Source organism: Lepidochelys kempii, chromosome 2, assembly GCF_965140265.1.
Source record: "Lepidochelys kempii isolate rLepKem1 chromosome 2, rLepKem1.hap2, whole genome shotgun sequence".
NCBI lineage: Eukaryota > Metazoa > Chordata > Testudines > Cheloniidae > Lepidochelys > Lepidochelys kempii.
The window spans coordinates 191817390-191845310 of record NC_133257.1 but is presented as its reverse complement, the minus strand read 5'-3'; the positions used below and the strand labels follow the sequence as shown (position 1 = coordinate 191845310).

The 27921-nt window shown below is 41.5% G+C and overlaps 1 protein-coding gene across 3 annotated transcripts in view; it reads right to left on the bottom strand.

Moving 5' to 3' along the window:
* The window catches only part of CPNE4 (copine 4), a 381425-nt gene that overhangs the window by 16397 nt on the left and 337107 nt on the right, over window positions 1-27921 (bottom strand). For all 3 annotated transcript variants that reach the window (XM_073333244.1, XM_073333242.1, XM_073333243.1), the window contains one exon: window positions 15889-15943. In XM_073333244.1, the coding sequence (XP_073189345.1) occupies window positions 15889-15943 (55 nt within the window). The remainder of the gene's footprint in view (window positions 1-15888; window positions 15944-27921) is intronic.

The following is a 27921-nucleotide window of genomic DNA, read 5'->3' as shown; positions in this document are numbered from 1 at the left end:
TGGAATCAAAGAAGTATCTGCTGACAAAAAAACAAAAAAGAGAATATAAAAAAAAACACTTCAGCACATGAGAACTTCAGTAAATATGCTGCAGAAACGGCACTGCCAACATCTGTCACAAAAGAAAGGCCTAGATTTCAGCACACATTGAGAGACATGCTCTCTCCAGTTGAAAGACGAGAGTTAAATAAGGTTATGCTACACTGTAAAAACCACTATTAAAATAACTTTGGGTCTGTAGTAAACCCCTCATTCAGACTGATGAGCAGTTACTCACATGAAACCAGTGGGATTACGGTGAGGAGAGGAGTAACTGCTCCCCAGTGTGAACCAGAAAATCACAATCTGGCCTATTATGATGAAGGAAAAAATACAAATAAATACATTGATGAAGTTGAGATAGGTTGATGCTTAAATTTGAACCAGGGCTAGGGAAATAAAAAAAATAATAATAAAAAACTCAACCCTCAACCACCAAAATTCTTCTAAACGTCAATAGAGTTGCAAATGCCCCAAATGCAAATAGCATCCTCACAAAAATAGTTATGTAATAAAATACACACAGATCCCCTTCCCCTGGTTCCTTGTCTAAGAAAAAATACTGAAAATGCAAAAAGTGGATGGTTTTTAACTAAAAGGGAAGCGTATTAGACATTAAAAAAATCTGTTTCCAAGCCCCCTTCGGCTCTCTGGCACTCTCAGCGTTGGACCCCACAGTGATGATCTGCTGGGACTGATGTTCTCCTCTGAAGCACCTCTCCATTTCTGAGGCTAGTCCTCTCCCCCTGGTCTGCATCTTTCTCTGGTTCTCGTCTCCATTTTTCTCCATCTGCCTCCACCATTGTAGTCCTCATCCTTTTTACTCTCTTTAACTCCACTGCCCTGTCACTTATCACCCATATTTCTCTCCTTAATATACACATTTCAAACGTCCGGCCCAAATTCTGTGTCATGCTGCACTGTCCATAAACTGTATGTGGCAACTGTAATGGTGGGATAAGTGCATTTTAAGGGAGATTGACCCTTTGAAACTGCATCTATGAGACATCAGTGTTGTACTGCTAGCCTAAATATGGCTGCGCACCGATGGTGTGTGGAGTGGCTGGCACAGGCCATAAAGAGGGTTTGTTTTGTGTAAAAGGGAGACTGGTTGACACAGAAATATGGTAACATGCAGTCACCTGCAAGGGTATAGTTCTGAAAGATAGGATCAGGTAACTTTATCCCTGGTCCACAAGTCTTCCTACTTAGAGATCAAAGGTTATGTGCTAGCAGTACACTGTTTGCTGTCCACAAAAAGCAACATGATGGGCTCCACCCATTTAACGGTTACATAAATGGGCTGGGACAAGGCCAGTAACTGCTGTAATATTGAATAGCACCTGCTAACTCACTTTAGAATGGGCCCTGCATGATCTCCACCAGTGGAACTCATGTGTTTTGCTACTTTAGACAGGTTTTATATTTTCAGGAGAGAGACATCAAAAAGGTTGAGTAGGTTGTTCTGTAAATGCACGACTCTTAATCATATCAGTGATGGCGGGGCTGGGTAGAAAATGTGCTACCCTCATTTATAGTCTTACTCACTATGATCATGCTTATCATTATTTAAAAGATACTATGAAGGAGTTGAACTTGGGTAGCTACCAACATCACAAAGGAATTAAGCCAGCGTCCATCAAGAAATCTGTGAACTCATCCCAAGCCCAACCCGAAGTTTGGTATGCTAAACCCACGTTTTGGTTGTCACGTTCATGGGGTGTCACATGACCACTCATTCATGCAGTCATGACAGTCTCCCGTTTGCTTTGTAGAAGAAAAAGCAGTAAGTCACCAAACATTTTCCAATATCAGCAGACATGAAATGGCAAGATTGTCAGATACACTTTGGAGGTGTTCCAGAACATTTCTGTCTCGCCAAACTACATGCCTAAGGACACTATCTGACCAGAAGACCAGCTGCTATCTGCCAGTCTCACAGCCGGCTGCAGGCCAAAGGTAATTGCAACTGTCAAGCACTGTTATGTGAGTTTTCATTCAGTAATAATTTTGCTGTTGTTCACTCGATTCACTCTTTCTCTGCTTGCTAAGTTTTCTACTAGCTAGGTCTCTGCAAAAAGATAAAAGAATCACATTATATACGTACCACTGTTTGGTTTGTTCAATGCTATGGCTATTCAGTGTTTCTGGGTCCTAACTTTCTGAATCCCTAATGTAGCTGAAAGTATAGCAAAATAACTGCACATCAAATAGTTCCATGACACCGTGTAGGTCTTTGTGGCTGTAACAGTTGACAGATCATCGTGATTAACATCATTCAACTGGTTCAATGCTGCAGCACCAAGGTCCATGTGCTTATTTCAGAAATACTTATTGATCAGGTTAGACTAATGAGGAAACCACAAATCTAGTAAATGTTCATGATAATCAGAGTTAGAATATTGTCAGAGCAACAGATATTATATTCTTCCATCCTTACTCACACTGAGCTGTGTTTTATTCCAAGAGCAGCTCCATTTTGTTCAGTGGGACTACTTGCGGAGTAAGGGATTATTCAGTGTGAGTAAGGGTGGCAAAATCTACCCTAAATAAGTGGCAGGAAATATCATGAAGACACAAGCATTTGCCACCTCTTCAAATTCTCTTAGAAATGAACCATCAGGAATAATGCACAGGTGTGAGATTGTTTTAATGGTTACGTCCTGATTTCTAGCAAGAAAGGCACCACCTATGGAAGGCAAGTGATGGTTGTTTCTCAGGTATCTTTTCCCAAACTTTTCAAAACTGAGCCCCCTTCAGGAAAAGGAAACCAGCTGTTCCCACATCCAATGCATAAACCTTCCATGTCCCCCTGGTTAGGCCTTCCTGACCCTCCAAGGACACTTCTGGAAATGCTGCTCTAAGTATCCTTCTCTCTACAGCATCTCCGGTGATAACCCACACATCACTGATATGTGATCACTGATCACATTACTCCAATCATGGGAGTTGTCCCACCACGTCTCTGTGATGCCAATTAAGTCATAATTTTCTTCATATACCATGGTTTTCAGTTCATCCTGCTTGTTCTCCATACTCCTGGCATTTGTATATAGGCATCGAAGATATTTCTTTTACAGACTGTCCTGTTGCTTTTCTTAATGCAGTTGTGATTTCTAGACCCTTCTCCAGAAATTAGCCCCTTCCCCTTGTCTTTGTTACTTGAGCCTAGATGTGCATTGGCCAGATTTTTGTCACCATTCTTCACAGAACCTAGTTTAAAGCTCTCCTGATCAGGTGGACCAGATGATGTCCAGAGATGCTCTTCCCAATAGTTGATAATGGAGCCCATCCCAGCACTGTAATCTGCTTTCCTGGAACATCAGCTCATTGTCAAAGAAGCCAAAGCTCTCTTGCCAACACCACTTGCATAACCATGCATTTACTTCCACAATTCGACTGTCTCTGTCTGGGCCTTTTCCTTCAACGGAGAGGATGGACAAGAACATCACTTGCTCCCCAAACTCTTTTATCCTTCTTCCCAGAGCCAAGTAGTCTGCAAAGTCATTTCTATCCTCCAGGAGAAAGACAAACATGGCACATCCCAAGCAGGTCACGACAATCCCTCTCTATCCATATTTCCCACCTTGTAATGTAACAAAAAATCTCCTTAGATGATGTATGTACTGCTTGCAGAAGCCTGAAAGGCAAAATCCTGTGTGGGCTCTCCCCCTAGGCAAACTTCCTCTGTTTGTTTCTCCTCTGTTCACTGCATAATTTGACTGTTACCTCGTATTCCCCTGTGTCTGTTTCTTGTACCACCTGTCATCTCTCTTCATATAAGCTTAGACTGTAAGCCTAGACTGTAAGCTTTTTGTCAGCGACCATCTTTGTTATTTGTGTGTAATGTGCTGAGCACAGTGGGACCCAAATCCCTGACTGGAGTTTCTCAACATTAAAATAATACAGATACTAATAGAATAGTAATAAGAGAAGCTCATGTGACATTTAAGCAAGCTTTTTACATGAAACAAGGAGTGTCTGTGAGAAAATGGGAGAAAATCAATATATATTAAGTAATTTAATATGAAGCCTAACTGGTATGGTCAACGTAGAGTTGTTTATGACAGCAAGCAACCAAAAAATGTGATAAATGAAGTATTAGGACATTTGTGCTCAAACAACATAGGGGCATACAGGGTTTACCAGTTTATGGTAGGTAAAAGTACTATAGTTTTGCACTGATATCACTAAGAACTGATTCATATTTTTCAAGTGATGCAAAGTTACAGACTATTTACATTCCATACTCTGTAATATAGAACCATATTGTATTGTATTTATAGGGAAGACAGAATAATCACTGTTCATCACTGATATCTGCTCTTCATTTTCCATAGGTCCAACTCTACTGAGTTGGGAGAGAAGGAGGTGTATATATAAGAACAGACACTGGCTTTAGAAGCATCTCCTAAGGGTGCCAAGATACAGAAGGGACCAGATTAGCAAGGACTTCCATACAGGTGACAGGTATTGCGAATCTTGATTTGGACTACTATTGGGCAGGATCGCTGTACATTGCAAACCCCTCTGATGTACACCAGAGGCTTGATCTAAAGCTCCTTCAAGTCAATCAATGTCTTTCCACTAACATCAGTAGGTTTTGGATCAGGCCTCAGATGCTGCTGTTTTCAACACACTGCAATACGTAAAAGTGTCGGCTTTTTTAACTTTAACATGAGCTGGGTTATCAGGCTGAAAGGTCTCAGCAAACCTGATTCTGATATTTGAGCTACATGAAGTGATGCACTAGATGGTGTGTGTTCCACATGGAACAACAGGATAGTCATGCACTACCATTCAATAGCTCTTCTGAATTGGTAACCCAGTGGCAGGAGCGTACGTTCGATGCACTGCACATTGGGAAATGCTTTAGGCAATTATACATTGTGGAAAATAGCAATGCTAGGTGGCTGTTCAGAAGTAGGCATGATATTGTGATCTCCTCTAACGGGGTGCAATGGGTCAGAATTTGCCAGAGCAAAATGTACATTGACTACATGGTACATTAAGCTCTGCAAAGAATTACAAAGAAGCAACACACTGATACATTCTATCTGCACTAAACATCCCCACGGAGTGTCACGGAATAATTGCTGATAATGCATAAATGGTTCCAACCACTTGAGCACCTGTAAGGCTTTCTGCTCCAAAAAATAAATTCTACTCAAAGAGAGATAACTTCATCAGAACGTCAGTGATGGCTACATAACATTAGTCTGGTATTTCTTAGTGTGCTGCAAAAATAAATTCTCTGAGCCGCCTGGTAAAGGACAATTATTTACAGTCTGGTTATAACCATATCTCCTAGAGGCTTGCATTGTGGCCAGTTTAACATTCACTGCAGGACTATTACATGGATTTTGTCATACCAAAGAGCCTAGGACTGTCCCTAACCATAGGATACTTGAAATTCGTCTCTGTAGCCATGATGGTTACAAGATGATGTCATTATTAGAACTGGATGGGAAACTCTTTTCATCCCACAAGAATACCAAATTTCAAAAAATTTTCCAGTCCTGAATCAGGGAGAAACATCAAAATTGTGAAAATTTTTATGAACTGAAAATACCCCCAAAATTTCAGATCAGGTCAATCAAAACATTTTGTTTTGAGATTTTTGAAATATTTTATTTCAATTTTGACCTTTCATTTTTTAAAAACGTTTTAAAAATCATAAATAACATAAATTTCAAAATTAAAAGTTGTTCTGATCGCCCAAAATTGAGCTTTTCGTTTGAAAATGTCAAAATGTAATATCTGACAATTTTTAAACTTTTTTCAAACATTTTGTGAAACAGGAAATTAGTCAAACTGACCCTTTCTAGTGAACACTTTTAGTTCTGACAAAATGGCATTTTCAGATGAAAAAAATATTAATTGAAAAATTCCTATCATTACGCCGTAATGAGCATTTCCTTAGCTCATACGCCAATGGCTTGTTTCAAAGATGTGTACCCTTGCAAAAGTACTGAAAAGACCTTGGACTGATCATAAAGTATTGATTTGCCAACTATTTTCTTTCTCAAACCATTGGGTAACTTGTTCAGCATTGCAAACTGTGCGAGACAGTAGCTAGGCATGGGTTTCACGAGCAAGATGTGACTGCAGTGCCAACGCACAGTCCAGAGCAATATCATATAAATGAGCTAATGACTAGTAATTGCTTATGTACAACTTGGCCTGACAGCTACAGACAGCACCTTGCACAGATTATGCACTAGGAACACAGTACTTTGAACATTTCACTGTTTTCCTGCAACATCAATGTGATAGTACTTGGATTGCCTGACAAAATGATCTGACAAATTCCGTGAAGGTTAGGGACATGCTTTATTACTTATTCAAATACAATTTGTCAAGGGTGCATGAACAATAATGTACTGGGTGCATACAAACAGAAATGCTGAAATGCACAATGTTTTACACTCACATATGAATGAACAATATTAAGCCACTGAAAACTGAAAATGAAATTTCAAATCCAGAAGTGCATCATATTTTGCACACTCTTAAGACACTGTCAAATGCAAAGAATCATCAATCAAAAGCTATTATTTCCAGTGTGCTTAATAATATAATAATCTGGCAGTTGCACTGCATGCAACTCTGGCTAAGAGCATTTCTACTTGGCAAAGCTTGTTAATTTTTTAAAAATTATTTTATAGTTTACCAAAGCGCATCTTGCAAGTTTCCATAGCCAGCAACCAGATGATAAAGGAATTTAGACTCATGATAGCAGGATCTTCCTTTCTTCCTTGGTCTGCAATGTCCACATTTAGTAGGCTTTATTTGTAGTTTTGGTCACATTTTGTCCTACTTTCTAAAAGGGTGGAAATGTCATAAGTGTACGCATTTTTCAAGGTCAAGGCTGGCTACTAACAGGAGAAGTATGGTCAGGTTCATGCTTACCATAGCCTAAAGGTGCAGACTCCTGAATGTTTTTGGTCCTCTGACAGCAGCAAAGTTTTCTCCTGCAGTCTTCACAACATACGCAGCTGGGATGTTTCATTAGGGAAGTTAGCATCTCTTTCAGGAGTAATGGAGAGTTGAAGAAAAACTAAACACAGCATTCTATATGCTGCTCCTTACACATGGCTATTCAGGCATCTGTCTCCATTTATTTTTTAAATAAGTGCTCTAACTTTTGGCAATTCTCTTTTCCAGGAGTTGACACAATTTTAACTGCTCCTTTTCTACTTTAACAACGCCTTTTATGGTGGTGTGTGGTTTGCGACCACTGCTCTGTGCCACATCTTCTAAAAGACAAGTTTGGTCAGTCTTCCCCGCTTCCTCGTCCTCCTCATCATGGTGTTCCTCATCATCCTCTGAATCCATACTTTTTGCCATGCCCTGTTCTTTTTTATGACTCCTCTATATAAGCTTCAGAGTAGCAGCTGTGTTAGTCTGTATTCGCAAATAGAAAAGGAGTACTTGTGGCACCTTAGAGACTAACCAATTGTGCTATTCAAGACATGGGCGATCAGTATAGGATATTGCCTTGGGATAACTTGTATGTGCTCCGACTTGTGTGTTCTGCTCTGGGCTGGTGAATGAAGCTTCTTCAGTCTCTGAGGGATCTGACTGCTTTTGCTCAGCTGTAGAAGCAATATCTAGCTCCGCTTGATAAAGATCACGGCTATCTCAGGGTTCATCCACCAGTAACACAGCAGAATTGTCTGACAGAACTATCACCTTCAGAGAGGTGGGCGTCTGACAGGTCTACTCTAGTCCAAGTCTGAGCAATCAGTATTCTCAGAGTTACAGTGCGTGTTCACTTGGGTTGGAGGGCAGACTGATGAAGAGAAGAATTACCAGAGAAAAATGATCATACTGCAAAACATCAGATAGCACTGCTGGAGCTTATGAGGAACAATGCGTGCGCCACTTGTCACTATTTCTGCTCCGAAGGATTTCTTGTCCCACCCCAGAAACAGCCGTTCAAACTCTTTAGCTGCTAGCAAGAAAAGAATCAAATCTGAGCATTTTCATTTGGAGCTGAAATATGGAAAAATATCACAGTCAGTCAATGTGGCACAGCAGAGGTGTTCACGCAAGGGAAATACTGTAGAAACTGTGTATAGAAGCATGTTTTAAAAAGAGCTCACACTCAGAAAGGTTCTGAAATGCCTGTAGAGATGCACATTGCCATTGCTCCACACTGTCAATCTAAAGTGGAAGAGAGACAAGGTGGGGGAGGGAATATCTTTATTGGACCAACTTCTGTGGGTGGGAGAGACAGGCTTTCCAGCTTACACAGAGCTCTTCTTTAGGTCTGGAAGTGGAAGATGCATTTTACCTGTAAAGAACAACAGTTAGCATGTTGGACATTGCACTTAATGCAGCAAATAAGAGAAGGTTAGGAGGTGATGAATAGGATGGAATATATTGAAGCCAACAATAGACTCTTACCTTCCTACGTCAATCCCTAACTACTAACAGAAGCCCAACATGTACTGAAAAAGTTGGAACTGTCCAGCACTTAGAACTATATAAATTCTTCTGAAAACATGATACAGTGTACTCATGAGACACTGACCCAGAGTTTTTCCAGGTTATGGTCAAGTTGTATGTAAGTGGCATACAACTGATTATGAATATTAAGGAAATGTTCAGTAACTGCTTTATAAACCCTAATGCACACTTAATAGTAAGTTATGGGCCTTTTTTCTATTTTACATAAAAAAGACCTGTACTTTGTACACTTACCTTCTTCACTGCTTTTAACAGCTACATTGCTCTGGTTCTTTCTCATCTTGTAACTGCACAATGATTAGTTGGCTCCTATTTGGACCTCATGTTGTCTCACAGTCACCACTGATGTGGATGCTCCCATCTGAGACAATTCGTGAGGAATATTTGGCATCTGGGGATATGTCTACACAGCAATTAGCAATTAGAACCAGCAATTAGGCTGGTCCATGCCAGCTGACTTGGGCTCGTGAAGCTCAGGCTAAGGAGCTGTTTAATTGCAGTATAGACTTTCAGGCTGGGGCTGGAGGCTCCAGGACCCTGTGAGGTGGAAGGGTCCCAGAGTGAACATGTGCAGTGCAAGTAAACAGCCACTTCACCCAAGCCCCCTAACCCAAGTGAGCTGACACAGGCTGGCCACAGGTGTCTAATTACAGGGTAGACATATGTCCCTTGTCCCACAATAACCCTTATTAATGTATCAATTTTGAAACCTATTTCCTTCTTCCCAGGGGACACAGGTTTTAACTAATTTAGAAAAGAAGTTAAAACAAAGCTGGGAGCAACGGCAGGTGACAGTCTATGGGAGAACATAGCTATTGCATACAGACATGATTTCAGAAGGATGTACTGGACACCCATGTTGACAATTATTAACATCATTTCCAGCTGTGCATACATGTGCTAGTTAAGATTTACAGATGTATACTCACATAGTAAAACTGATTTCCTCCTTCCTCGCCAGTTATTTGCTCGGCATAGTGTTGATAGGGCTCTCTCTTTCGTGGGAGCTCGCACCAAATTGGTTGCAGGTCCCCCATCTCTTGCTGTAGCCTGGTTATTCTTTTCCGTGGGTTTTCATTTGACTATTTGAGGTCAGACCATTGCCGCTCCATCATCTCTATGGCACTTTCCCCTTGAGCAGATTGCAGATGTTACTTTGGTCCATTGTTTTTTCTTTTGAAAGTCTGTGTGCTTTGTGGCTCCCTTTGCTCATGCACACACTCAATTTACAAGTAATCGAATTCACAGGTTTAAACGACTTCTCCTGAACCCATCTCCATCTCCTTTTTGTGACTGTCCTTGTCTGTCATGGTATCATGGGGTCCTCTCACCGCTAGAGGCGCCTCCTTCTGACCGTCCTGGGAATTAGCTCTTCCAGGCTTACACTCTCCCTCCGGAGGTGTCTCCCCCATCCTGTCTCGGTCTGCGGCCCCCGCAGATAACTCCCAGATCTGCAGTCTCCTCTGGTCAGGTCACTAAGGTCCTCCCCTTCTGCAGAATTCACAGTTCTCCCTGACCTGCTGTCTCCACTGCCCTTGCCACTCCTCAGTGGCTGGTAGGGGAACCCAGGCCTGCTTTCTACACTGGGTTCCAGCCCAGGGACCTTACAACAAGCAGCCAAGGTCTCTGCATGGTCTGACCCCTGTTGCTGTTTCCCTGGGCTTCTTTCCACTCATCTGCCTTTCCTCTGCACCCCACCCTCCTAGAGTTGCCAGCCTCCCAACTCTCTCCACTCAGGGACTAACTGCAGCCTACTTCCCTGTCTTCCTGTAGCCACCTTGCTGTTCACTCGACCTAGACTTTATACTGACCCCAGCTTGTTCCTGCCTAGCTGAGCCTCCTTCTAATTAGTGGCATGTTCTCTGGCTCCTCCTCCAGATGCACCCCATAAAGTTAATAGGCCTGTCTGGTCACCTTTACTCCTTTCAACCCTGTATAGAGTGGTTGAAGCATCACACATTGCTTAAGTCCCATGAGAGCAATTCCTTACCACCACAAGGGCAGCCCTTGCTACTGCATTTAAGACTTCCTACGTGTCCTGAGTTGCAATGTTCAGTGCAAGTCCCCAACTTTACTATGAGTGCTTGCTTGTATGGTTTTCAAAAGGAGTGTGCAAACAACAGTTTTGCCTAGCTAGGAAATCACTCCATGATGGTGTGTCTGTCTTTCCTACAGCACCTCTGACTCCTTAGAATCATAGAATCATAGAATATCAGGGTTGGAAGGGACCCCAGAAGGTCATCTAGTCCAACCCCCTGCTCAAAGCAGGACCAATTCCCAGTTAAATCATCCCAGCCAGGGCTTTGTCAAGCCTGACCTTAAAAACCTCTAAGGAAGGAGATTCTACCACCTCCCTAGGTAACGCATTCCAGTGTTTCACCACCCTCTTAGTGAAAAAGTTTTTCCTAATATCCAATCTAAACCTTCCCCACTGCAACTTGAGACCATTACTCCTCGTTCTGTCATCTGCTACCATTGAGAACAGTCTAGAGCCATCCTCTTTGGAACCCCCTTTCAGGTAGTTGAAAGCAGCTATCAAATCCCCCCTCATTCTTCTCTTCTGCAGGCTAAACAATCCCAGCTCCCTCAGCCTCTCCTCATAACTCATGTGTTCCAGACCCCCAATCATTTTTGTTGCCCTTCGCTGGACTCTCTCCAATTTATCCACATCCGTCTTGAAGTGTGGGGCCCAAAACTGGACACAGTACTCCAGATGAGGCCTCACCAATGTCGAATAGAGGGGAACGATCACGTCCCTTGATCTGCTCGCTATGCCCCTACTTATACATCCCAAAATGCCATTGGCCTTCTTGGCAACAAGGGCACACTGCTGACTCATATCCAGCTTCTCGTCCACTGTCACCCCAGGTCCTTTTCCGCAGAACTGCTGCCTAGCCATTCGGTCCCTAGTCTGTAGCTGTGCATTGGGTTCTTCCGTCCTAAGTGCAGAACCCTGCACTTATCCTTATTGAACCTCATCAGATTTCTTTTGGCCCAATCCTCCAATTTGTCTAGGTCTTTCTGTATCCTATCCCTCCCCTCCAGCGTATCTACCACTCCTCCCAGTTTAGTATCATCCGCAAATTTGCTGAGAGTGCAATCCACACCATCCTCCAGATCATTTATGAAGATATTGAACAAAACCGGCCCCAGGACCGACCCTTGGGGTACTCCACTTGATACCGGCTGCCAACTAGATATGGAGCCATTGATCACTACCCGTTGAGCCCGACAATCTAGCCAGCTTTCTACCCACCTTGTAGTGCATTCATCCAGCCCATACTTCCTTAACTTGCTGACAAGAATACTGTGGGAGACCGTGTCAAAAGCTTTGCTAAAGTCAAGAAACAATACATCCACTGCTTTCCCTTCATCCACAGAACCAGTAATCTCATCATAAAAGGCAATTAGATTAGTCAGGCATGACCTTCCCTTGGTGAATCCATGCTGGCTGTTCCTGATCACTTTCCTCTCATGCAAGTGCTTCAGGTTTGATTCTTTGAGGACCTGCTCCATGATTTTTCCAGGGACTGAAGTGAGGCTGACTGGCCTGTAGTTCCCAGGATCCTCCTTCTTCCCTTTTTTAAAGATTGGCACTACATTAGCCTTTTTCCAGTCATCCGGGACTTCCCCGGTTCGTCACGAGTTTTCAAAGATAATGGCCAATGGCTCTGCAATCACAGCCGCCAATTCCTTCAGCACTCTCGGATGCAACTCGTCCGGCCCCATGGACTTGTGTACGTCCAGCTTTTCTAAATAGTCCCTAACCACCTCTATCTCCACAGAGGGCTGGCCATCTCTTCCCCATTTTGTAATGCCCAGCGCAGCAGTCTGGGAGCTGACCTTGTTAGTGAAATGCAAGCTGGTCTCCATATTGGAAGAGAAGATTGAAGGTCTGGAGCAACAGATAACAACCCTGCGTTGCATACGGGAAACTGAGGATTTTCTGGACGAAACTCAGGATAGGCTTCTAGGGGCACAAAGCTCTACAGATATAGAGCAGGTTGCACAGAGGAGCCAAGAGGCCAGTGAAGAAGCTTGGCAACATGTGACCTCCAGAAGAGGTAAGCGGAATGTCCGGGTTCCAGTAACACAGACACAGGTAATTAACCGCTTTCATGTTCTCTCCACAGGTATCGTTGCGGAGAGTGGACCAGATGATATGTCTGGGGCGAGAAAGCAGAAGGAGACTCCAATGGTTGGAAGGCATGAGATGCTATGTCCTGAGGTTGGGAGTTCCACGACCACCACTCCCAAGAGGAGAAGGCGGGTGGTGGTGGTCGGGGACTCTCTCCTGCGGGGGACTGAGTCATCTATCTGCCGCCCTGACCGGGAAAACCGAGAAGTCTGCTGCTTGCCAGGGGCTAAGATTCGCGATGTGACGGAGAGACTGCCGAGACTCATCAAGCCCTCGGATCGCTACCCCTTCCTGCTTCTCCACGTGGGCACCAATGATACTGCCAAGAATGACGTTGAGCGGATCACTGCGGACTATGTGGCTCTAGGAAGAAGGATAAAGGAGTTGGAGGCGCAAGTGGTGTTCTCGTCCATCCTCCCCGTGGAAGGAAAAGGCCTAGGTAGGGAGCGACGAATCGTGGAAGTCAACGAATGGCTACGCAGGTGGTGTCGGAGAGAAGGCTTTGGTTTCTTTGACCATGGGATGGTGTTCCATGAAGGAGGAGTGCTGGGCAGAGACGGGCTCCATCTTACGAAGAGAGGGAAGAGCATCTTTGCCAGCAGGCTGGCTAACCTAGTGAGGAGGGCTTTAAACTAGGTTCACCGGGGGAAGGAGACCAAAGCCCTGAGGTAAATGGGAAAGCGGGATACCGGGAGGAAGCACAGGCAGGAATGTCTGTGAGAGGAGCGCTCCTGCCTCATACTGGGAGTGAGGGGCGATCAACAGGTTATCTCAAGTGCTTATATACAAATGCACAAAGCCTTGGAAACAAGCAGGGAGAACTGGAGGTCCTGGTGATGTCAAGGAACTATGACGTGATCGGAATAACAGAGACTTGGTGGGATAACTCACATGACTGGAGTACTGTCATGGATGGTTATAAACTGTTCAGGAAGGACAGGCAGGGCAGAAAAGGTGGGGGAGTAGCCCTGTATGTAAGGGAGCAGTATGACTGCTCAGAGCTCCGGTACGAAACTGCAGAAAAACCTGAGTGTCTCTGGATTAAGTTTAGAAGTGTGTGCAACAAGAGTGATGTAGTGGTGGGAGTCTGCTATAGACCACCGGACCTGGGGGATGAGGTAGATGAGGCTTTCTTCCGGCAGCTCACGGAAGCTACTGGATCGCATGCCCTGATTCTCATGGGTGACTTTAATTTTCCTGATATCTGCTGGGAGAGCAATACAGCGGCGCATAGACAATCCAGGAAGTTTTTGGAAAGCGTAGGGGACAATTTCCTGGCGCAAGTGCTAGAGGAGCCAACTAGGGGGGGCACTTTTCTTGACCTGCTGCTCACAAACCGGGTAGAATTAGTGGGGGAAGCAAAAGTGGATGGGAATCTGGGAGGCAGTGACCATGAGTTGGTTGAGTTCAGGATCCTGACGCAGGGAAGAAAAGTAAGCAGCAGGATACGGACCCTGGACTTCAGGAAAGCAGACTTCGACTCCCTCAGGGAACAGATGGCCAGGATCCCCTGGGGGACTAACTTGAAGGGGAAAGGAGTCCAGGAGAGCTGGCTGTATTTCAAGGAATCCCTGTTGAGGTTACAGGGACAAACCATCCCGACGAGTCGAAAGAATAGTAAATATGGCAGGCGACCAGCTTGGCTTAATGGTGAAATCCTAGCGGATCTTAAACATAAAAAAGAAGCTTACAAGAAGTGGAAGGTTGGACATATGACCAGGGAAGAGTATAAAAATATTGCTCGGGCATGTAGGAATGTTATCAGGAGGGCCAAATCGCACCTGGAGCTGCAGCTAGCCAGAGATGTCAAGAGTAACAAGAAGGGTTTATTCAGGTATGTTGGCAACAAGAAGAAAGCCAAGGAATGTGTGGGCCCCTTACTGAATGAGGGGGGCAACCTAGTGACAGAGGATGTGGAAAAAGCTAATGTACTCAATGCTTTTTTTGCCTCTGTTTTCACTTCCTTTGAGAGTCAGGTAATCTGTTACTGAGGTGTAACAGAAGTACGATGTCGCCAATACGCTGGTCAGACTGGCACAACCTGCAGGCTGATTATTTCTGCTGGAAAAGGAGCAAAACTTCATGCTGCCCCTTATAATGTACTATCACCATCAGATGTCTTGTCAAGGAATTGCAGCCAGCAGAGTAACACATTCCTCTAAGTAGCCTCTCAGATAAGCATGCCTTCTGTGACACATTTTGCTGTTTGCCAATGCACTGCACACTTTGGGCTTGATCCAGTGCTCATGGAAGCCAATGGAAGTACTCTCACTGACTTCAGTGGATAGTGAATCAGACCTTTGGTTTGTGCTCTATACAGCTGAGTCCTAATGGCATTGTCACAATTTTTCCTTCCTCCATCTGCATGGGGTACAATACAATAATACTATGCTGAGAAGAAATCTGCTGTGTAGACTTTGAGGCTGTCTTCACAAGGTGTGTTCTTCCCAGATTGCACCTGACTTAAACCAGTGCAGAATCATTAGATAGCTTCGTGTTTCTTATCAGCTCAGGAACATCATTTGGTTATTCTCCACACACCACTTTACACAAGCAACACAGAATTTGGACTCCCGTCTCTCTGTTCTCAGGCACCTTTCTGACTCTATTATCCCCTCTGCAGATTTTATTTTCTTATGTTCACCTCTCCTAGCCTCAGTATCAATCTAGTCCTCACTCTTTTTGCATGGGTACCACTTGTTTCTAGCATGGATATTTTCTTGCATTCCATTGCTTGCACTGATGACAGTCCCTTGGGCACACAAAATTGCCACAACTTAGCACATCACTAAAGCCATTATTTTTGGGAACAACGTCAACTTAATCACATCCTCTGAAAGCATCAGCGCCAGCCCCAACATTAAAGCGAATCTTCCAAATGTTGGTTCTGTGATATCAAACCTTAAGAAGTTTTTAATGGTTCCAAAATATTGCTCTCAAATATTCTTCAAAACCTAATCTGAACCTGAAAAGATAAGGCACAGTCATCCTCATGTCAACCTCATAAAAAAGGATATGGGTGTGTGAATGCCATTACATTATTTTTGACGTAACATCATTAATTTTGGACTGACTCTTAGAATTGTGTATGTAATGAGATAATATCTTGAGCAGAAAGTCATCAGAATGAAACAAGCTGAGGGAACTATTTCCCCCAAAGATAAACCATCTCACCAACAGCAATACATTGTGCCATATAAACCATGGAAATTAGAAAGATTCACCTGTACACCTACTTTATATTCCGGTGGTATCCTGGCTCCAAAACCAAAGGCTGGGAACATTTTATCACTGAAAACAAAATAAAAAAGGGGTTTTTTTCCACCAAGAAATGTACATTGTTCCACTAAACATTTATTCCTTCATATTTGTTCATGAAAAAGGTGACAAAGCAGAAGAGCACAGAAAAGGCTGCTAGATCATGCATGTCATTTGGTCACCGTTATTTATGTTTGCAAGAATCGTCACCCTTTACTCGCACATTTAGATTCCTGTTTGTGTTTCTCAGAGCATCCTGAAACACAGACATTACTAGATTCCCAACACTCTTCTCTAAGATGGACTGTTATACTCTATATTCTGACATGCCGTTTGGTTTTCTTTTCCTATTATGTCCTGTTATTTGATATGCCTACTGTAATAGGTTGCAGATCAAGGCCCTGATCCTTGAAAGATTTAAGCACACGGTTAACCTTTTGCACTACGAATAGCCCCATTGACTCTACTGGCACTAATCACCGTGTATACTGTTAGGCATACGAGTACATCTTTGCTGGACAGAGTCTACAACTTCTCAGATTCTCCCGACTCTAGCAATTCCTCCCTTATTTCTACAGTTGGTGGCTGTCTGCCTTTTGCTGGTCATTGTTGCTACCTGTAATTAACTGCTAGTTATTGCTCTCTCTTTCTCTCCTTCCTGCTCCCCCATCCAGATCCAGCAGGACACCTCCATGAAACATAGCACACTGAAATGAATTTAGCACAACATCAAAATGCACTTCCCCATCACACAGCCCATCTCGAACAGAAAGAAAAATGGAGACTCCACCAAGTGAGACCAAGAGAAAAAAACCCAGAATAAATCAGTAATGACTATATTTAAGACTAGTATGAATATCGCTTTCACAGTGGAAACAGCACAAGCTCTGTGTTGGAGAGAAAGTATAAATGGAAGAAGTTTATGACAAGAGAAATAGGAGACAGGAAGCAGAGGAGGGCAAGAGAAGAGTGGAGTAAGACAGTGTGCGGTGAAGTGCAGAAAGAGACAGGGGAGGAGTGTCAGGTGAAAAATCTAATGTTTTTGGAGAATCAGACCAACTGGAGGAGTAAAATGGTCTTGAAGCATCCCACAAGTGGGGAAACGGATACAGAGCATGGTAAGTGTAGTCCTATTCTGTTTTCTGCCCCATGATTGAGAGTAGCGTGGGTTCCTTACAGTATTTTAGAAAAAATCTTCATATAGGTAAGATCTGTGACAACATAGTTCTTCCAGGTAAGAAGAGACAGGATCATCCTACTCAAGATGACAGCGTCTAGTGAAAGGAGGATTGTGTAATTAAGTGTGTTTGTGATTTGGGTTCACAAATCCAGGTGGGAAGTGTCTTCTGGCAACATTACAGAAGGGGAAATTTCACCTACGACAAGTTGCAGACTGAATGAGGGTTTCCACCTGTAACCTGACTGGTGTCTACTAAAATCTGTTCAAAGATTTTATTTTACATTAGACATAGGTTGGGTGATGAGCTGGTATATTTAATGTCATGGTAAAATTGCTTCCAAGTGTTACAACAAGATCCTTTGTTCTTCATTCCAGTTTGATCATCTGGATGGAGATGAGAGAGATCCTGATTCAGAAGACCAGGAGACTACATGGCCATTGATTTCCTTCTCACTTCACAAAGCTCATTTGTGCAGATGCTATAGACTCCTCTCTCTCCATAGGGTATATGAAAACTGACAAACTCTGATGACATCTTAGCCCCTTTTCAGCAAAACACTTGGGCATGTGGTCAGTCTTAAGAATGCTCTTAAATCCATCCTACTCAGCAAAGCATCTACATACATGCTTAACTTTAAACAAGGTCTTAAGTCCTAATGGAGTCATTAACACATATGCATCAGTGCTTTGTTGACTTGGATTCAGCTCCTCTGCTTGAAGACTGCACTGAGTAGTCAGGAGGGTTCCCTGAGAGGCTGAGTTTCTGTTACTATCTTGGGAACCTCCAAAAATACACAGTTTGGGGCAGAACTTTTAATTGACTCTGTGGTCAGTCCTTGCCTAGTGAATAACTCACGACTGCAGACATACTCACAGAAATATATCAGCACCCACTACAAGTGTCACACCACTCAGTCGGGCATCCTGCCGGAAAGGTGCCATGGTATTTCTGGTCAATCTTTTGGGAGTAGAGCAAAATGGAAGTTTTTTTTTTTTAAAAAAAAGCTCTCAGTCCTTGGGGACTGCCTGGCTCAGGGGACTGACAATGGGATGTGGAAATAATCACCACGCCCAGATCAATGGTGCCTAACAATGGCTTGGCTGTAGTGAGTAAAAGTTGTTCCCACCTGAGGGCTAAGCTCTTATGAATTGCTGCCTTGCTATGAAATGTACTTGCTGTTTAAATCTGGGGGAATTAATATTGTGTCCCATATGCTATCCTATATGACAATGAATCATTTGCATGGTAATGAAACATTCATTCCAAGAGATGTCATAACCTAAGGGGGCAGTGAAATTTTATGCCAACCATCTGCTGATTGCCTTCCCTTTGATTAAACACTTCTGGAAGTGGGCAAACCCTTTATAATAGATGCAAATTAGAAGTCAGCTACCCATTAAGAGGATAAGAAATAAGAATCAAAGAGACAGCAAAATGGGACAAAAATTTTGTGTTACATCAATGATTAAACATGGTTGGTTTATCAAATTAAACCCTATATTGCTGTGATTGACTAGATTTTAAGACTAGAAGGGAGTATTATGATCATCTAGTCTGGCCTCCTGCATTATACAGGTCATAAAATTTCATGCTGCAATTACCGCATCAAGCTCCAAAATTTGTGATGGATCTAGAGAAAAGCTCATGCTCAAATAAATTGGTTAGTCTCTAAGGTGCCACAAGTACTCCTTTTCTTTTTGCACCTTTTAGAAAGAAATCTAACTTTGATTTCAGTGGTGTCCCTCTACAATAGGTATTTCAATTGTGTAAATGCTGCATATCTAGATGGAAGGGGAAATGGAATTTATCAAGATGATAAATGATTATTGCTAAAAACTTCTCTTGTCTTTTATATATCATCACCATCTCATTTCCTTTAACCCCTTCCGCTGCAGCTTTGTGCACAATATGGAAACCCTGGGCTTGATTCTCAGCTCCATTTCTGCCTATTCTTCCCTGCTGAAACGTAGCAGGAGAAAGGCTGCCAAGGGGCTGCTGAGAGCTCCCTTGGCTGCAGAAAAATTCCTTTAGGTGCAGGGGATGGGTTAGGGCTAGGGAGGAGACATGACATAGGCTGGAGGGGCATGGCATTCCACCACTGCAGCTGCTGGCAACGTAATTTAGAGCAGTCCTACAGCTGCTCTATGTTATGTCAGGAGTTGTTTTGGCATCTGGACAGTGCAGGATGGGGGCTGCCCCAAGTGTTATTGAGCCCCAAGAATACACCTCTGGCTTTCTCTCACATGTCTTCTTTCAAATGTATTTATACAAAAAAGAAAAAGAAGAAAAATCATTACAGCAGAGTGTTTGGGTAAGAGTGGGCTCTGCTGTAATGATTTTTTTTCCTTTTTCTTTTTCATATAAACACATCTGAAAGAAGACATACAGCCAGAGGTATATTATTGTTTGTCCTCCCTATTCTGTCACAAAGAGCTTTGGGCATACACATGTAAACTGCCATCCACATCATGACGGACAGCACTGCCAAATACATCGGAGGAGACAGCAAAGGCAGGGAAAGACAGTGGTGCTACACAAAACCTAAGGTTGACTCTGGAGTGTTGGTATTTTATTCAGCTAAGCAGATGCATAACACTTAAGGGATACTATAGGCTGGTTGAGTAGATCTAGATTAGGTTTAGACTCATAGATTCATAGACTTTAAGACCAGAAGGGACCATTGTGATCATCTAGTCTGACCTCCTGCACACCACAGGCCAAAGAACCTCACCCATCCACTCCTGTAATAGACTCAGATTCTCTGGCTGAATTACTGAAGTCCTCAACTCATGATTTAAAGACTTCAAGTTCAAGAGAATCCACCATTTACTCTAGTTTAAATCAGCAAGTGACCTGTACCTCGTGCTGCGAGAGAAAAAAGGGTTATATATAGTTTTAAAATGAAGAATTATTTGTACCACAGACCTAAATCACCACTTCTCCCACTCTTATTTCATTGAACCTCAAACCCATTAACCATAACTACATCAACCTCAGTTGTGTGTCTCAGGATTGACAAGAACCTCTGAATGCAGCTAGGGAAAAGACTGGTTTTTCATCTGTTTAAATTAATGAATAATCACCCACGGTTACAGTCCCAGTACTGATGTCATGCCCACTACTTTTGGAGAGAAGTCTGATTTATTTGTCAAAAACATCTTTCTGGACATCTGTATAATCCCCCTTTCCTCCCTCACTAAAAAAAAAAAGACTGATTTGCGTAATCCACCTCCTAAACTAGGAAATGAGGTTATATCCAAAGCAGGGTTCAAAGTTGCCTCTCAACTCTGAAATGATTTTGAGACCAAAGTCAGAAAAAAAGAAAAATTGATGCATTCGCAAAGTAGGAAAAAGTGTGATGTGAAGTTATTTTCCCCCCCGGCTCACAGAAAATGAAACATTTCCCATCTAAAGTGAGGGGTTTTTTTGTTTGCTTTATTAAAGCAAGCAAAAAAGTCTGTAATGCTGGTCCACAAACAGTGCAGTACATATCACAAACTCAGTGTCTATAATAGAACATATACCAGAAACATGAACTTCTTAATCACAATATTCAAACCTTCTGAACTATTAACTTAGAGATTTTCAAGAGGTGGATAATTTAATTTCCCCTGTCCTGATGCATTGTAAGTATATATTGCGCAACTAACACCGGGCAATCTGTCCAATTGTTATTGCTGTCTCTCTGGTCACTGATCTTAAAGGATATGTCTACACAGGACTTGGACTTGAGTCAGAGGAAAAGTCAGGGCTAGGGTTCAGGTTCAACAGAAACGTTGTTGATAAATATAAGATAACATACACGGAAAGGAATCATGTGAAATACTCAAACATTGCTGGGTTCTAAACTAACCATTCAGGAAAAAGACTTGAGAATCATTGTAGACAGCTCAATGAAAACATCTGCTTAATGCACAGCAGAGGTTAAAAAAACAAAAAAACAAAAGATAAGGATGTAGAGAGGACAAGATAAAAAACAATCCTGAAAATAAACCTTCATCTTGAACAAAGAGTTCAATTCTTGTCACTTTATTTAAAAAAAAAAAAAAACAGCAGAAATAGAGGGAGTTCAGAGACAGGTGACCAAAATGAGAAGAGATATTTAAACGATTTGGACTGTTTAGTTTCGACAGGAGACTAATGAAAGGAAATGGAAGCATTTTGTAAATTTGTGAATGGTACAGAGAAAGTGAACTGGGACATCCAATGAAATTAAATGGCAACACAATTAATACTTATAAAAGGAGTTATATTTTTCAACAATGCATCATTAACCTGTTGGACTCCCTTATACAAGCTATCACGGAAGCCAAGGAATTAATTATTTATATGGAGAATATCCACAGTTTTATTTAACTGAATAAAACTTACTAAAGACAGAAACCCTTATGCTTCAGGGCAGGAGTCAAACGCTACCTGAAGGGAGATAGGACAAAACTTCTCTGGGTAAGTCACATGAACCCTCCTCTGAGACCAGTGGTACTGGCCATTGCTCAAGACACTGGATTAGCTGGATCATTTGTTTGGTGATGCCTTCGTTCCTAAATTCATGGAAGTCACTGAGAGCTATCTTTGCTCAGCATCTCTGAAAATCAGGCTACTTTTATTAAGTATCTAAATACAGATTTAAGTACCTAATTTTAAGGCATCCACATTGGGAAATTTTGCCTTTAACCTGTCTGTGTGTCATGTTACCGATCTGTAAAATGAGGCTAATAATTATCCACCTCCTTTGGTTTTTGTTGGCCTGCTTTTATCAGTGAAAGTACTTTGGCCGCAATTCAGCAACTTGTGTACCTGCTAACTTGAAATACATGGGTAGTTCTGTTGACTTCAACTGCTTCTTGTTAAGTATGTGCTTAGGAGACCCTCCCAGGAAAATGTGCTTTGCACTGAGAGTATAGTTGCAAACTAATAGCACTGTGCTGGTGGTAGGGGAGTGGGAGGCGAAAAAAGGCTAAAGATTAATTTTAGGTTTTAGGTGGCCTCTTGGCAAATGACTACCTGCAGAATATATATTCTTGCTTTTCCTGATGTTGATCACATTGATATTATAAATGGACTAAAACTAGAATCTCAAATTCTTTGAATTTCTTGCAGCGAGTGTATCTGATCAGAATTCTTAAATCTAAACCTGCCTCTGTAATTTTGGTTCAGGGTCAGAGCAAAGCTAGGAGGAGACTATTTTCCAATTTCTAGTTCGAAGGTGACCAAAATCAACTAATGAGTCTTTCATTTTCCAATCTAGCTACAAAAAAGCCACTGAACTCACTCTGTTACAGTAAATTTTCCCATGATAATATCAAATGTTATTCTCACTTAAATAGACATCTCAAATTGCCAGATTAAAAGCTGGATGCCTATTACACATTTCATTTTTTTAAAAACCAGGAAAAAGAGCAAAAAGGCAAAAGACAGAATCATCATTAAACTCTATTAAAACTGTAATCTTTTATGTTTAGGGAATGACTTGGAAGAAAATGAGCTGAATTAAGTATTTTATCCCTAAACCATATGAGTGAATCATGTTCCTGAGTATATTAAGTACTTATCTCAGAAGGTCTTGATGCCAATAAATATGGAATCACAACAGCTTATAAGGGATTTGCTGTAGCTCCAAAGAAAATATAGCAACCATTTGAAATACTTTAACATTTCCAGTTCCTTCATCACAACTGGAGTTTGGTAAATTTAGGATACCCAGGGCTGATTTGCATGATCTGATAGGGCCAAACAATGATGACCTGGGTTTGGGTCAGGTTGGATCCAACTGCTCCATGCTCCATACAAGTAGCCTCTCATGGTCCTGCACAGCAGCTGGGCACAATTGCATCCCTATGCTCCCACGGGGTGGGCCATGGCTCAACAATTCCTCTCTGCCAGCCATCAATGCTGCTAGATTCAGGGCTTGTGGGTTGGAAGAGGACAAGTGGAGGAGTGTGGCAGTAAGCACAATCCCTCTGCATTCAGAGGGATTGTATTCTTCTCTGTGTGGGGCCAAATCACTCCCAGAGCAGGACAGTACTTGTTAAATACAACCGAGCCCCCAGTTTTTAGTAAGTCCCTGGTTAAGCAAACTTCCATTGAGGTTAATGGACCTCAGGATTTGGCCCATAATGCACAGTAGGTTTCCATGGAGCAGCAGGAATGGATTGACATTACTTCTTGTAATACAAAAACTGCTGCGAGGACCTAAAAGTATGATAAACTAAGGCTATTGTTGCCCTGTTTGGCTGGACACAGACAAAAATTCTACATGGTCCTGTCATAAATATTCAAAATCTAGACATTAGCATTCATGCATCAGCTTTAGTTATAGCTGTATTTGAAATACAACAAATTACAAAATGCTTCTTAGTCGCCTTCAGGGAGCTGGAATCTGCTCAATAATATAAATTTATAAAATGGGGCTTCAAGAGTATGAAGGTAATGGCAGTATCCCCTACAAGGGGCATAATTAATGAATAAGGGGAATACAAATTCCCTGAAGCTAGCCACTGAACGGCATCTACTAATGAAGTATCTAACAAATCCAAATCCAAATACAATAGCCTTAAACTTCCCCTGATAAACATGAAAAGAAGACTGAAAAAGCTCTGCAGTGCAAAAATACCAAATGAATTCTGAAATTCATAGGCTAAGCAAAAAAAAAAGTGTAAATATCTATTGAAAGAAGCCTTTGTAAATGAGGTGGGAAATGGGCGAAGGGAAATGAAAGGTTTTGGTGATAAAACGTAAAAAGACAAGATTGTCTTGCTAGATTATAGCCTAGTAAAATGGCATAATTGGAGAGGTGAGACCAAAATGGCAAGCTTCCTTGTTAGTTTATAAATAAATTGGCCGTGACCTGACTTATACTTGCAGGTGTAAAATGACGTAATTCAGGAAACGTCCTTTGTTGAACAAATGGGACTGCATTGTTAGAAAGAGTCTGGGGGTGCTCCATGAGACCATAGAAGGGCTCTTACTAATCTTCCAGATTGCTAGTCAAGTGAGTTCTTAGGAGGATGTGTATGTGTCTCTGTAGTTTCCAAAGGGTTAACTCTAAATTGCCCTGGAAGATCAATGGAATTGCACAGTAAACTGATACCAAACCCACACAAAGGACAGTTTCACAACCCTTCTGTCTTGGAGGCTTAGAACTCCACCTGTCTTGCAGAGGATATCCTACCCTTCGCGGTAAATTTTACTGAACAACTGTGAGAGCCTGTAAATAGGACAAGTGCAGTTTTAAAGTTCCAGACTATACATAATGCTGCAACACATAGCAAAATCATTGCTACATATATATTGAGTTTTATCCTTTTTCATTGCATCACGATAAGCAGGGGTGGAATTACATTATTTTTAGAGTTTCAGTGATGTGAGTGACATGATATGACTTTTCCTTACAATGTTTTTCAGTCATTTTCATTTTGTTTTCTACCAGATCTAAACAGATGGAAAATTCATTGTGTCTGGGAGCTAGGGAAAGTAGGAGCATATTTAGGCATATATATATGTGCAAGAGAGATTTTTAATTTGCTCCTGGAAGGAAATGAATTTTCTAGGATGACCAGAAAAGAAGTATTTGTAGTAACCCTTCTGTGACCCAAGAGAACCAAATTCTCTGCTGGTATAATTCAACTGAAATCAAAGTGACATTCAAATTGAAGAAAATAATAAAAACAGATATAGCAAAATCAGAAATAAAACATGTTGATAATTAGGTATTCAACTAGATGCCCTATACAATATCTAGGAAAAAATTGCCAACCTCCCCCCACCTTCCCTGAGCTATTGATTTGGAATCCAAAATCAAGGTAATTTTACAAGGTATTTGCATGTTGCTGAAGTCAGATTCTCACCACAGAACTCCTGAATCAGCCACATTTATGATACTGAGGGCATATATTTATTTCAGGACACTTTAAAGACATTTTCCCCGGCTTCATCATTTCAGTCAAACAAAAGCCAGCAATCAATAACAGCTGTGTCCATGTGAACAAAGCACAGACTACTACTCAGGGGTCTGTGGGATGGAATACTGCATCTTCCTTTGGCAAATCTAAGCTTTAAAGGGACAACCACCACTTTCAGTTATACCTGTGTAATCCCACTGACTCCAAAGAGGTGATAAAGATGTGACTAAGCAGGCAATTTGGCCCCATGTCTTTCTGTTATGCTATTCTTTGACAAAAGGTGTCAACTCTTGTTACAGTAAGTGATTAAACTTGCATGAGAAGTACTGGAAAATTGTTTTCCTCTGTGAACTGATGGGTTTCCAACCAGGACAAATATGCAGCTCAGCTAACTCCTTAGTATAACTGAGGAGAGCTACAGCGCAGATTATAATATAAATAACTAGTTATATACTTGAAAGATGCAGGGAAGAAATTCACTAGTCTGAAAGCTCCATATAAGTTGTAAATAGGAACATGGGGATTATCTACTAGATCATTATGTTTGTCCCATGCTAGTGGAAGATGCAGCAGACACAAAGCTGGTGCCACACTTATTCTTAGCCAAAATGCCAAAAAGAACCACCACCCACAAAGATTTATGAAATTACCTAGTTTCCACAGTAGATGTATCGGGCTATCTGTGGTACACTATTTTCTACTGCATTTGTGAGTTATAAAGATCTGCTCTTCAGGTCACTTTCTTTGGAGGGAATCACCACTAGACAAATTACATCTACTATTATTTACTCGTTAACGCTGACAGAGAGCTGAGAATCGCACAAGACAAAGTTCTAGCCCTGAGGAGAATAGGCTGACTAGATAGATAACACAGACCAAATTGGAGACTCCAGAGGCAGTTTCTCTCTTAGAGCAACACTTCTATTGTTTTGTCCATGGAGAAAGCAGCACATTTTGTTGACATGAGCTAGCATTTGTGAATTTTGAAGAAGAAGTGAATCTGAGGAGGAATTTCAAGGAGACCAACATTGAACAGGGGTGAAGCTGAGAGCAGTAAGAAATGAGAGCAGAGACATGGGCAGGAGCGGAGTTGAATATGTATCAGAGAAACCATTACAAAGTCAATCTTTACCAATTTTGACCACACGATTATCATAGAGATTTCCTGTTCTAATTACAGAGATACACTGTAATGATGGTAGCCAATAAAGGCTTTGTAATGGTGACCACTCCAAATATGTGCATGAGTGTGCAGGCACAGTATGTGATGGCCAAGGTCCTGAGGATCTAGTCCAAGGATGAATTAATATAGTACCTAGTATATAATCCAATGACTATTTAAAAATACCATCTGTCCCAATTCAGCTTCTGACCCTGACTCACCATAGCACTTCAGCAAATGCTTAAGTCCAATTAAAGCCAAATGCTTAACTCTAAGCATGTGCTAAGGATTTTGTTTAACTGGGGAGTGTAAGAGTATTGTTTTTATACTTCTTTGTTCACTTTCCTGGGATGTAAGTGGTGCAATACATGCTTCAAGAAGTATGAAAATATTCTTTTCCCCAATGGTTTCTAACCTTATTTAGATAGTTTGATGATCTTTTCTGCTTACTAACTCCAGAAAGGCTGCCTCTGTAATTAAAGTGATAAACAGATATGTTCAATAATTAACAATATTTTTATTTATTGAGCTGCATGGGTAGATTAATTTTTAACATGGCTTTAAGTAGTGAATTTATGAAAAAGTAAGTGTTGCATACAGTGAAAACTTACTAATTAAAAGAAACACCCTTTGGCCACAGATTTAATTAATTAGTATTATATTAACATTACGACCAAAGCCAACTTCTGCTCTCCTCCTTGTCTCTGACATAATTCTTTTAATGTATATTCTTCAGATGACTACAGCAAAGGTATTCATTGTATTTCTTCATCCTCAGTGCAGGTACAAAATAGCTATAGAATGAGCTCTATCTGTTGATTTTAAGATATTGGGATGGGAATAGGTTCTGATTAAAAACTAGATCTTATGAACTAAGCCTAAATACTTTATTTCCCTCCTGAAGGCAGAGCACTTAAGCACGTGCTTAGCTTCATGAATGGAACGCCAATGGAACTTGCTTAACTTGTGTTAAGGTTGCATCTATGACAAAAGGCAAGGGTGTCCTTGGAGAAAAGGGGTGGGCTGGTTCTAGATCTGAGAAGTTTCATTTTTAGTGTATTCCATCGGAATAGTTGAGTTTGAGTCAGCCAGGCATAAAATATTGAGGCAATAATTATTATTATTTTTAATTAATAACAGTACATAATCAATAAGAATTATTATATACCGAGCACCAACAATGTTCTGCAAGTATGAGAAGCTAATATCAAAACTCACCACAACTGCAATGGGAGCACCATCAAACCCTAAAGGGTTTTTCAAATCTTTTATTAAAGTTGGCCAAGATATTGGATTTGTAAAGGGGTTTTGGATTTTCACTCTAAACATTTTGCACTGCTCTAAGCATACATTATTCCTGCACTTAGCTGGAATTATTTACTCTTTGCTCATTAGTAGCCATTAGGGAGGTGGCTGGACACCTGTATTTTACAATTTGGTACTTTAGTATTCAGGGACAATATGGGGATTTAGAATTAAGGAGGTTATTTGCATAAATGAAAACACGATGTTGGTATCTGGGGACAGATATAATCCTGCTTCCATATGTTTCAAGGGCGACTTGCAATGTAAAAATAGAAGATTATCTCTGAAGGTGAACAAGCAGAGAAATATAAACTAAAAATAATTTTGTATCAACTTTTGAAATTTCAAACTTTTAGAATGAGTAAAGTGGATACTGTGTACTATGAAATACTTTACAAAACTATGGGAGTGAGAACACTACAGAATGGTAGCAGCATAGTCAGAATGAGATGTCCCATGATT